This window comes from Limulus polyphemus, unplaced genomic scaffold (assembly GCF_000517525.1).
Source record: "Limulus polyphemus unplaced genomic scaffold, Limulus_polyphemus-2.1.2 Scaffold1582, whole genome shotgun sequence".
In the NCBI taxonomy this organism is placed as follows: Eukaryota; Metazoa; Arthropoda; class Merostomata; order Xiphosura; family Limulidae; genus Limulus; species Limulus polyphemus.
Window position 1 is genome coordinate 167,677 of NW_013667192.1, and position 13,741 is coordinate 181,417.

The 13,741-nt window shown below is 34.4% G+C and overlaps 1 protein-coding gene across 3 annotated transcripts in view; it reads right to left on the reverse strand.

Moving 5' to 3' along the window:
- LOC106464187 (guanine nucleotide-binding protein G(I)/G(S)/G(T) subunit beta-1) overlaps positions 1-8,616 on the reverse strand; it is a 66,865-nt gene extending 58,249 nt beyond the window's left edge. The window contains exons 1-2 of one of the 3 annotated variants that reach the window (XM_022391884.1): positions 8,431-8,616; positions 3,137-3,223 (exon numbers count right to left, since the gene is read on the reverse strand). In XM_022391884.1, the coding sequence (XP_022247592.1) occupies positions 3,137-3,193 (57 nt within the window). In that variant the 5' untranslated portion in view covers positions 3,194-3,223; positions 8,431-8,616. Of the gene's footprint in view, positions 1-3,136; positions 3,224-8,160 lie in introns of all 3 variants that reach the window. The other 2 variants (XM_013924312.2, XM_022391885.1) reach the window with 2 other exon arrangements.
- Positions 8,617-13,741: the final 5,125 nt, after the last annotated feature.

Genomic DNA, 13,741 nt, shown 5'->3' on the forward strand with positions numbered 1-13,741 from the left:
GGACTTGTGTCGCTGAAGTTTCGTCGTAACGAAGTTACGGAAAGTTAATTAACAAACGGAGACGTAACAATATTAATTAAATTATAGATATATCAATTCATGGGAATATGACTGAAAAATTTCATTTTTTCTGAAAAGGTTGTGTCTATTTACTTGTGACCACGCCGTGTACATGTTTCATTAAAATTGTTGTAGACCTAGGCTATGTTATTCTTTTTAGGAAGCTGAATATTTAATGTCGTTTGCATTACACACATGCGTATTGTAGGCGCAAGAATAGTACCTGGGATTTGACAGCACAGCGGGTTGCCTATCAAAGTCTTGGGTTCTGTATATTATGTTTATCTTCCGTATAAACTCAATGGTTTTCGATAACCGTGGTGGGTACAACACAAATAGTCCAATGCGTACATGGGGCGCCCGCAAAGTTTCCCAGTTGGGGCAAACTAGTTTGAATTAGTGAAGTGAATAAAAAAATGCATATACATATGCTGAATGAATAAAGCAAGAATTATGTTTCTCATTTTCCTGGGGGGATAAGTTTAACAACACACAAAGAAACTCAAATTTCGTTATTTTGTCTACATTCCTTGAATAATTATTAATATCTGTAATGCACGATCCGTGATAATACAACAAATAAGACCTGTATAACGTTATACATCTTTTATGATTGGCTGTTCGGGTATTTTGAATTAACAAATAATTTTTACACTCGGGAGGTTAGCCCTGACAGCAACACCAAAGAGCGAGCATATTTAGTGACGGGGATTCGAACCCGCGACCCGCAAGTTGCGAGTCGAGCGCCTTAACCACCAACCTATGCCAGGGCCTTGATTTATACAACTCTAGTGCTCACTAAACAGAACAATAGTTGTGTATGTCGTCGGGATAGCTAACACTCGTCGAATTAAAATGATTCTACACAAACATTAATTTGTAAAAAAAACAATTTTTGCGAACAATTAGAAGGATTAGAATTAGAGAAATGTCATCTTTAGTATCTTTAGTATTTTATTGAAGATTTCTAATACATAATGTCCCCCGGTGGCTAAGTAATTCGGAGAGTTTATGAGGTTAAAAGTCAGGTTTTGACACCGCAATGAGTAGAGCATAGATAGCCCATTCAAGCCGTCTCCAAATATTATTAGTCTCAAAGTGGGTTCCTCGTCATCGAAATAGATAGCCCATTGTTTAGTTTTGTACCTGTAGCCCCCCAGTGGCACAGCGTTATGTCTGCGGACTTACAACACTAGAAACCGGGTTTAGATACCCGTGGTGGGCAGAGCACAGATAGCCCATTGAGTAGCTTTGTGCTTAATTATAAACAATAAACAATGTACCCCGTATCTTTACGGGCAAAACAATATTTGTGAAACTGTAATCGTCTTTGTTTTCCTCAATTCTGTATAGTATAGTATTTGAAAACAGAAACAATGTGGATATTTTATTGAATAAAAATGTACGTTAGGTAATTTATTTCAAAACAGAAACAACATCTTTAACCAAAAATGAGAAACAATTAAGTATATCTTTCTTTTTCCACAGGAACAACGAGTGAGTAAACCGTAGAAGCATTGTCTATGTCTAATTTCAACTAAAAATTTACAAAAAGACACACTACTGAATGTCCCACCTTAATATATTTGTGGATTTATTTACATATACTGGTAATGTCATGTGTCTGATGTTTGCTTTAATCCAGTAAATACAGAGATTTAATCATATAATGTTGGCCTGCAAGACAATGGGTATGAGCAAGAATCTCTACGACTTTCAAGGGGGAATAATAGTAGACGTTTGTTTTAGACCAAAGCCACATTAGGCTATCTGCTGTGTCTACCAAAGATAACTGAATTTCGGATTTTAACGTTGTAAGTCCGTAAACTTACCGCTTTCCTCCCAGAGGACAATAGTAGGCACTCGTCTAATAGGCGCGTCTTTATCAAAAATCGTTTCTTTGACCACATATTTAACGACATTTGTCACCGGAGCGTATCAACAGTAGAAACCAAATGTTTAAACGTTTGCCACTGGGAAAAGTTTACCAGCCAATCAGTGTTGGTTAACCAATGGAAAAGATGATTAGGCAGATCAGTAATAACTAGCAACAGGCGAGAGATTGTGCCCCTGCTGAGTGACTCCTTCAACAGCGGTTAGAAATGGATTATTTCCAATTGTAACATGTGAGGTTTATTTATCAAATACTGTCATGTGACAGCTGATAATACCATTTAGTTCAAATAAAAGTAGAAAAACACATCTTCATGGCGTTTAGGGTCCAAGCTTTGGATAAAAAAATCACTGTAAACGTGTGGTGTTATGTGATGAATTCCATCTTGTCTTTTTTGCACTCATTTATACAAGTGATACACTTTTGATAATTCATTTCCTTTTTAATATATATATGCAAGATGGGCAAGATAATTTTTTTAAAACTAAAATAAAGCTAGGCAGAAAGAATTATTTTTGAAAAGTACTATTTTGACTTTTGTGTTTGTAATGAGCTAATATTGGCAATCGCATAATAGAATAACATGATAGATGAAAACGATAAATAGATAATCTATAAAATTAAACTGTATAAAAATAATAACAATGATACAGTAAATAGAAGACAAAATAAGCAGCAAGTTTAGAAATTAATTATAAAGTTATTGTTAACATAAACATTCTACTTACACGGTCTGAAACAAGTTTTACTTCATTAAAACATGTGCACATAAAAATCAAATACAAATTTTATCTGGGTTTGTTAGGTAAGTGGAACACACTTTTATTTTTTGAAAAATACGTGTTCGCTGTTTATTTTCATATAATAACCAGTAAGTAAAAATGATTTGATTTAAGTGAGCTATGAAAATTGTTTTAGCAGGCACAAATTAGGCTTAGCTCACGTTAAGCCTACATTGTACTTAAAGAAATGTGGGACTTTTTGCTATATGAATTGTTCCTAGTTATTTCATTGAAGCATAAAATCAGTCATACTACACATTTAAAATGAGTACGTGGTTTAGATAACTTTTGTAACATATCATAATTTGACTATATTGGCACTTTGATAATCGCACTTTTTACAACTCAAAAATCATTTATTACCACAGTACTATGAATTTTAAAAGTCTTTGTTACTTACTCGAATAGCACTCTTCAATGTTTCTGCTTCTTGCCGTAGGTTATCTAACTCATTCATTCTTTAGTATAAATTAAGGACTGTAATGATCTGGAAGAACAAAAAATAATAATCCATGACCTTTGATCAAGATTCTCAAATACATACACACAAAAAAAACGAAGTTTAAAAAACAAGACAGCAATTTTACGTAGTTTATTTTTCTCTAAACGAACAACAACACAAAAAGCACCTTAACAAGTTTATATGCTTTACCGTACTTGTTATCTCCTCTATTAAATAACTATATATTTATCCTGGCCTGATGCTGCATATAGAGTATAACATTATAAGTGAAATTAGAGTAGATGTTTAAATACGGTTTTGTAGTATACAAAGTTATCTTGAGTGATTTATGACACACTTTTAACTTAATTTCTTGTAATTAACTACGTTTAGGTGGATACAGTAATGTAAGGCTAAGAAATGACAATATATATTAGAAATAAACAAAACAACTATAAATGCGCTGTAAGGTACGTTTTGAAAACGTCAATGCTATCCTTGGTAAATGTTTGATAAAAGCAAAGTCGGTAGAGAGAAAATTTGGTACAAAATATAAACTGATTAACTATCGTATTGCAGTGCATTGGCATAATAAAGTGAGTAGTCTTGCCATAGGGTTTACATTCATGATATCACTCTGCAATACAAAACAAGACCAAAACTGAGCAGAAACAGATCCATCAGTATCTGGTAGCTTCACCTTTTTTATATTAGAAAGGGTTCATGTTCAGTAGAGTTATGTATACCTGCAAATTATGTCCCTAATTTTGAACTGATAGACTAGACGGGAGACAGCTAACCAACAGCACTCACCGCCAACTCTTGGAATACTGTAATCGAATAGTGGAATTTGACCGTCACCTTTTTAACGTATCCATGGTCCCAAAATGTGGAATGAAATCTTGCGATAAGAGGACACAGTCCATGAACCTCCCGGTCCATAGTCCAGTATGCTAACAGGTAGTAATGCTCGACATCTTGGTCAAAGGAAAAGACGATTGGATAGACTTCTAAGTGCAACAGGCGTCAGATCATGTCTGAATTGGCCAGTTATATAACAGTGGTCAATACTATAGCCATTTCTAAAATGCAAAGGATATTACACAAACTGTTTTATGACACCGACAACTAGTCCTACAATCTCTTCGTTCAGATGCAAAGAGGAAAGCACAATTCGAAGATGCTCAGGTATTATTTGTGGATAGATAATGAATGGAAGAATGTGATCCGTCTGATGAATCCATATCACCCCTTTATGTGTGTAGACAATAGTGCAGAAGCCGAAACAACCACAAAAGGTACTTGACCGCCTTGTGTCATTCTGTCAGTCTAAGGCTGTGTATCAATGTGAGGAACGACGAAGGTGGTGTTTTAAAATTCCTTCAAAAGGCAAATAAAATCCATAATGTACATAAACCTTTTTACTGATTATGTCTACTTCACAATTTCCATTCCAATGCTGATAAAAAAGGGCCTTCCTAAGATTATAATCCAACATGTCCTATTATCTAAAATTGATTCGAAGAGCAAGACTGTGACTTAGGTCACCTCCCTCCTTCAGCATAATCTGATCTCAAACCGATCAGTCACTTTCAGGGATGAGCTTCAGAATCACATTCGTCACAGTAATCCCCTGCTTACATCCGTAAACCAACTGCAGTCCAAAATCCTCGAAGAATGGCAAAAAATCAAGCAAGAGACATTTTGGATCATATGGAGTCTGTGCCATAATACGAAAAAAAAACCTAAATTAATTAATAGAAAAAAAGAAGATTAATAAACTCGCAAGTGCAACTGACATATCACGAAATATTTGCCCATATACTATCATACAACTCTTGTTGTACAAATATACTTTATAGACACATAAGATTGAATAATATGGTCACAAAAGAAACGTCTTGCTCCAGGTAAGTTAGAAGTGTGGGGAGTTTTTAATGACAAACACACAACAGTCTAATTAGAAAAAAGCTTTTCATCTATTCCATTAGATGATTTTGCGTAAGTTGGATGTCGAAGCGATGTTCAAGGCATTCATATATCATATCATTTTTTAGGAAGTTATTAATGACAAAATCTTTCACTATAGCAACGCCATTATGATTGGGAAAATTACGCTTCAGGTAAGGAGAGTCATTGAAGATTTCTATAACGACGATCTAACTGTATGTGCTCTCTATAATGGTCATCTAGCTTGAATTTAGTGATTGCTACATAAACTTGACCACACCTATAGTGCACCTGTATCTTCCTCTTATTCCATTTATTTGACCTGAGGAAATAGTGTAATAGTATAATGCAAAGAACAGTTAAAGAAGAATAGGAATTTATAACATTTTATGGATAGTAAGGCAAAATAAGTTATAAAATTATGTTAATCACCACCAACACCAGCACCATCCTCCAGTTCATTATTATGTCTGGCATATAATGATCTGTTTTGTGACCTAAACTTTGAAAAAATGGTCAATCAGTCTATGGTTGTAAATGAGCAGAAGTGACTATACAACTTGACATGTCATGACATTTGGTTTTAATATGGTTTAACCACAAACAATAACGACAGCCTGACACCAATGTTGCATTTTCAAATTCACAGTTTTGATAATGTCCTGAGATATCCTTTGAAAAAGGTGTTTTCAGAGCGATTTTAGTGTATGGAATCACTTAAACAGAATGTAATACAACTTTCACCATCATCCAATACCTGTTTGATATAAGTGATGTGTCGTTAGTATGCAGTACACTCCATGTATTCAATCCTCGTGGTTAGGGCGCTCGACTCGCGATCTGTTGGGTGCGGGATCAAAACACTTTACCGAATATGATAGCTTTTTCAACAATGGAGGTGTTATAATTCAACAGTCAATCCCACTATCTGTTGGTAAACAGCGGCCCAAGAGTTAGCGGTGGGTGGTTTTAACTAACTGTTTTTCCTTCTAATCTATCACTATAAAATTAGGGACAGCTAGTGCAAATAGTCCTTGAGTAGCTTGCGCGAAATTCAACAAAACAAACAAACAATTGGGAAAACATTTTTTCTACTATCTGTTTACATGTGGTATGTAGATGCCACATATATCCCTTGATTATAGCATATATTTAATATAACAGTATTTTAGGTTTTCTCTTAGAATTATATCCCAGCACCTGGAAAATTCAGTTAAAGTCAAATGTGAAATTAGCCCTCGGTGTTATTCTTTATAGCATGAAACGATCAAGGTTGTTACCTGCTGTTTCACAGGATGTTTGTGTTGAATCCTGGATGTAAAGTTACAGTCACACGTAGAAGAGATGTATCTGCATACTTGTGACCCAGTTTTTGATTGGCCAGCTATAGAGATACTGTGAATTGTTAGTATTAACGTTTCAGTTGGTAACTGTGTGTATTTTGAATTTTAATTCAGTATTAGAAATACTCTCAGAATCGTTTTAATGTATAATTCTATTTTCATTCATTAAATGACAATATTTTTTGTAATTCCAACCAGTCGAGTTTGTTTATTTCTAACTACTATGATTCTTATTTTATCACACGATTGGTCATTCTTTCAATTGCCACCCTTTTAATAAAGTTGTCTTAGCGTGTTTTCACGCGGAGACTCGCCTCTATTATTTAACGGGTGATAAATCACTATGCGTATCCTTCGGAATACTAGGTCACTGAACTTAATTGTTGCGAAGGGCGGGTGGCTGTGAGTTTATTTCACGTCTTGGAATACCACATATAAATATTACTGACCACATTTCTACACTATAAAATAACAGGGCGGGTGGCTGTGAGTTTATTTCACGTCTTGGAATACCACATATAAATATTACTGACCACATTTCTACACTATAAAACAACAGTATGAAGTGTTGTAATTATATAAAAATAATATCCTTCCAAAGTCTTATTAGCACATATTATATATATATATTCACTGGTGTTTCTATATTACCTTTTCCACTAACGATGTTATTGTTCCGTTCTTGGGAATGAGATGTAAAGTATATGATGTGATGGACGTTATTTTTGGACAAACTTTTTATATGAAGCTCCGTTGTCGTTGTATTGTTTAATGTTAGACTATTTTACTGGTTTAACTAAACGCCCATTATACTCATGTTACCCATTTAAAATAGATCATCATAAATAGAACTAGAGCAATAGTTCTACAGAGAGAAAGGAAATGTAACACCAGGAATGGAATTACTAGTCTGAACAATCACACGACAGAAACAAATGTCCACCGAACTAGCGACCAATTATTCTAAGATATCTATATAAAAAAGAAGCAAAGGATCCACGCAGTAATTAACATCCACACCAATCATTACAGAACAGGAAAGTAATATAAACTGAATTTAGGAAACAAGGCAGGAACATTCCTTTCAGCCCACACACAAAACCACTAACAGTATATTAGTGAAGAAACATTTTATTATTATTAATTGTATATGTTGCCGACAATTTGGGATCCGAGGTGCGTTATAAATATGACGATTATACCTCACATTATTCGATCAGGCCAAAGTAGCATAGGAATTTATGGTGTTTGCTGTTAATTAGCTGCCTTCCCTATCAGTTCAAAATTAATGACGGCTATGCTCAGAAAGCCCTTTGTGTAGCTTTGCTTTAAAATTAGGAAACAAACAAAATGCGGAACGTGTTCAACAGAAAGACCTCACGAACCTTAGACCATTCAATCCGAAACCAAACAACCACTAAGTCACACATGGCTCTTTTTAATTATTTAGGGTAGAACTTTAAATCATCTCGGAACTTATTCATCGAGTTCACATGCAAGAACAAGTCAACTTTCATTCTAAAACAACCCTAAGCCTCATGACTATCAACTATGTATTAAAATCCTCTAGTATTTTATAAAATTATGGGCAGAATTAATAACACAGACTGACATGCATGAATATTATATATGTACCACGTGATATTATACATGACTACATACTTGTAAATATGATTACACAGAGCTTACCGATCTCACCGCAACGTCAAATACTATTAGCAAGTTTCCTCAGCACTGCTTCTCATTCACCAAGTACTTCTGTACGAAAATGTTACTTATCCTTCACTGCGTGCAACATCACAATACAGTCTCAATATTTAAACAATTCAAAGAGTCGGGTATTAAATCAACAATACAATGATCGATAACTTGTAAGAAAAACGTACGATTTTTTAACTTTTAGGTGAAAAAACCTTTGTATCACTCGGGAAATATAAGAATATAATAATGTTTCTTTACCTCAACCACCTGACTATTAAACTTCGTACACTACTGTAAGTCCTGCGGCAAACACGGCTACTAAAGCCCTCGGGAAAGAGAAACAAGCCCACAGGGTCATAATAAAATACAAAGAGCCAAAGAGTAAAATTAGACCGGTTCTCTGACGCACAAACTCTGTGACGCCATTCACTGGTTGCAATGGTATCACCATAATCAATACGAGGCTGTTGCCACCCGGCGTAACGAGTCGAACACCTAACATACGACGGTAAAGCGGCGCATGATCAAACTTAATAAATATTGTGTTAACAAACAAAACGCCCATCAGTTAAGATAACAAGAATAAACAATTAACAATATAATATTTTTTTTTCTTTGTACATAGCAAACCACCACTCAACAAAAAATAGTTTTATAGATGTGTATTATACTGTACAACGGTTAGAGGTAAATATCGAGTTACAAAATGTCGGAATATTACAGTAACTAAAGGACTGTTAACATAGCACAATTACGTTAAAAAATTTACAAGATTTGTTTCTTATTATCTTTACACTATTTCCGTCATTAATATCATTTTAAAACATCATAATGAGTTTATTTTAGGACATAATTTGTCGTAGTGCCGAATGTGTTCATTTATTTATTGGATTAAGCACAGAATACACAACTTACGAATACAATGAATATTTTATTACACCAACAAAACAACGATATGAACCTCGCTTATTGACACGTAATAGTAATAGGAGCTGCATAGCCAAATGATCGCTTCTGGTAGTTCTAACAAACTTTAATCCCATCCTCTCCGTCAGTTGTTTTTTATATTTCTCCCACATACTGTCTAGACTTAAGAAGTGACATAAATATGAGTTGGATGGTGATGGAGAGATTATGGACTACAATGTTATACTTACACTAAGTTGGGAGGATAACACTAACTGGACATAGTCACTCTGTGATGCATTACTCAACAATTATAACACATTTCTCTACAGGTTGAATGTTGAACCGCGATAATAAATACTCTTACATAAGCATCTGCCGGTGGGTCAGAGGTCAGTTTATTGTGCGTCATTGCGAGAAAAGAAAGAAAGAGATCTGAAAAACGACATGGGCTGAACAACTAGAACCCGTTTAAAAGGTTTAATGCAAATACATTTCTTTGAAGTCTCAAGGAATTAACTTTATTTTGATTTATTTTAAGTTTTGGAGGGGGAAAAAATCAATATAATCTTCAATGTAAGAACAGACAGAAAACTGTCAAAAGTCGCCAGCATTATTAAATGTCTATGACTCTTATATGATCTAGTATATTTTACAGTATTACTTTTTATGTAGTACCAATACCATCGCAGGCATACACTGTTGTAATCATCTGTTTGTTTGAAATAATTCTTGAAAATACGGATTCATTCGTCTATTATTTCCTTGATGACGTCAGGTGCATTGTTATAACAATAATCTATATGTAACTACTTTCCAGCCATCCTGGTACATTAGTGGACAAAGTATTTAATACGTCATCAATTGGAAGAAGCTCATTTCGACTGGATAAGATTGTTGTTGTTGTTTTTAAGCACAAAGCTGCACAAAGGGCTATCTGTACTCTCCCCCACCACGGGTATCAAAACCCGATTTCTAGCGGTATAAGTCCGCAGACATATCACTGTGCCACTGGGGGGCAACTGGATAAGAATGACACTGGCAGTGAAAATGCCATTAGCTCTGACAACTATAGTGTAGTTTTAAGCAGTGTTCGAGAAACAGGTCTTGCAAAATGTACCACATGACCTTGCCCTAGAGATAACTATAACAGAATAACGACAAACAGATATAAACGTTGTAATATTTCTTATTTAAATTCGACAACGTTAACCCACACATATAGATACAATATTAAATTATTGATACGAACAATCAAATTGTACGTATACTAAAGAAGAAGATGGTATAAGGACATATCAAAAAGTTTGTTTGTTTTTGAATTTCGCGCAAAGCTACACGAGGGCTATCTGCGCTAGCCGTCCCTAATTTAGCAGTGTAAGACTAGAGGGAAGGCAGCTAGTCATCACCACCCACCGCCAACTCTTGGGCTACTCTTTTACCAACGAATAGTGGGATTGATCGTCACATAATGTAACGCCCCCACGACTGAAAGGGCGAGCATGTTTGGTGGGACGGGGATTCGAACCCGCGACCCTAAGATTGCGAGTCGAGCGCCTATCAAAAAGTGATAATTTCAATTTCTTGGTGGTATGTAAGTAAAATAACAAAATATTGTTTTACCAATATGACATATATATAGATATATGTTTAAAATTAGCTCTTGAAATTCAAATATGTTTAAAATGAAGCGAATTACAACCTTGAATTTCTAAGTCATGTGGTAACCATTAATGAAAACTTGTTTGTAGAAGCCTTGTTTAGATTATGTGGTTAACTTGCACAATTTCCATGATTTCAACAGTCTTGTGATGCTAAACTCAAATGTTCGGGTTTCACCTCGAAACTCATATCACAGTCGTTTTATTACTATTATCTGTCTTCTTGAAATAGAACGATTGTACAACGATTCTGTTTGAGTAAGTAGGTTGACATAAAGGTCAAGCTGCTACTGGCGAAAATGGTAGACTACATGTTAGAAATTATAAGATATTAAATATTTGAATTTTGATATTCTTGACTCTAACCTTAAGTCAATATGAGTGCGTAACTATATTTCATCACACGATTTGAACACAATTTGATTTCTGTTTTAAAAATAAATAAGAATTTCCACAACATATGAATTGCATGTGTTTGACACATTGACATAAATCAATGACGGTGAAATATTGCAATCTTATTGTACATAATAATTTATAATATTGTGATGAAATTTCACAAAACCACAAATTTGCCAATTTAATAAATAGTCATTACAAACTTACAGGTAAACAGTCATGGCTTTCTTATAGGTTTTTTCCATGATAATCTCTATAATACAAATAGTTTAAAACTGCATTAAAAATGAAACAACTATGTAAAATATGTAGCTTGAAAACACTTCAAACTTGTATTGGAGGGTTTATTTTTTCACTTTTTGTATCAAATGTACTAAAATGTAGGAAGAAAATAAAATATTCTTCCGTTTTTCCATGCACTGTATGTGAAGAAAAGTTTACTTAAATGATTTTCCAACGATCATTTCTGTTCGGATACTGAATGAAGTGTTCTATACCTTTAGCAAGCTGGGTGGACGTTTCTACTTTTTCTCTATTCAAACCTTAAATCTGGATCGTTAATATCTCTTTCTGGTAAATCAATCTAAAATGACTTGAATGAGCAGACATTGGTAACTAATAACCCACTCAGCTACACTAGGTTAGGGTACTCACTGTTATTGTGGCTAATACTTTGAGGCAGGTAGTGATATACATCTCATGGTAATTTTACATCAAACTCTGATATTTTTATCGGGCTTGAAACGTAGAAGTGGTCTTGTTAATCGCGTGGATCAAATAGTAGTTGCTATCACTTACAAACTGATCTTTTGCTTAAAGTAAAGCAAATACTGTTCGATTTGTTTGTTTGTTTTAGAGCAAAGCCACGTTGGGCTATCTACTGTGTCCATCATGATGATTCGAACCCCAGATTTTAGTGCTGTAAATCTTCAAACTTACTGCTATCTCACCTGGGGCAATACAGTTCGATAAAGTATGTTAATTGGGGTAATCTTTGGAGAGAATTTCTGAGTAGTATGTGATTGACATAAAATCGGTTTGATATAAAAAACCGCTAATTGTTTCTGCAACTGCCTTTGCTGTGTCTGTCAAGGTCTTTATTTCGTCCTCCAAAACAGTGTTTTTTTTTGTTTTTTTTTCCCTGTGTCAACCTTGTTGGCAATAAATCTCTATGCTTTGGCAGCCCTTGAAACCGCTAGCTTCAAAGAAACACTGAATATCTACAGACTTCTAGACCAATTTATTATTGCTAATGTTAATCTTGGTGATATCCATGACACATTTTACAGTCTTTTACAAATATGTACTACACATTAAGACTTTAATGCGGGAACTCCTTTATTAAGTTGCTGTCCTAGAGTTTTTGTTAATGTAACGAGTCTCAATTAATATTCTAAAACATTATATTACAGTCTCGTTGTTTGCAATATATAATTACACCAATATTTAGAAGAATAACAAATACGCAGTACTGACTAAAATAGAGGGTACATTTCATTAAAAAAAACAATCTATGACTTCAAGTAGATTTTATTAGCTTAACGTTTCATCTTTAAGCCTTCATTAGAAGCTCCGCTTATGGTACTTACAGATAAACTATCTAACTACCGTATTTGCCCGAATATAATGCACACCCAGTTTTAAAAGGTTAAGTTGAAGAAAATATGTTTTTTTACACATCAGTTGTATAAAATGTATTGAAGAGTCTCTAAATACAGTAAACAACGATCGTGTATTAAACATTTTTGGAAATCTTTCATTGAAATGTTTTTATACGAGTCAATTTGACAAAATCTGCGGACAGTTTATACGTGGTAATACACTAAGTTAATCATTCATTTTCACATACATCTTCGTCATCGGTAGAATTGTTGCTACCATTGGATTCATCGTACTCATGGGACTTGCTTTCTTTAATCTTTGCTTTATTCTCTTCTGATTCTCACATCATGTCATCATCCGTCCCGTCCATTATATTGCATTGGATGTGCCACATTGTTTGAAACCTTTAATGGCGCTTTAATGATTTTCGGTGGTAGCTTCTAGTGAAATACCTAATAAAATTGAACATGTGCGAATATAATGATCTGTCAATATTTTCGGGAGGTATTTGGAAGAAAAAAGTTTCCATTATGTTCTGGCAAATGGCAAATACGGTAATTAAAAGAACCGTGTGAGACAGTCAGTTCGTGTGCGCTAGTTTAAATTGAAACCCAGTATTCTGTTTGGCTAATTGTACAGTAGTACATTTACATTTATATGAGTGCAAAAGTAAACGAATTTTAATGTACATTATTCTAAACGAGTGCAAAACTACGACGTTTACAACATTAACTTTAAAGACAATTACCTCAGTAACGTAAACAAATGGGCAAGGAAACACATTGAGTTAATTGTTTACCTTTCTGTGGCTTGTAAATAACGCACTACTATTACACCTCAATACAAATTCCAACTGGCGCCTAAAAATCGACAATGAGGCCTAAGGTTTAAATACTGTTTCGTATGTGCTCGTTTGTTAACTTCCGTTATAAATTCTTTCCGAGGAACTTCAGCAATAAAAGTCCTTTCTTAATTAAAACTAGTTTATTCTTTCTCATACA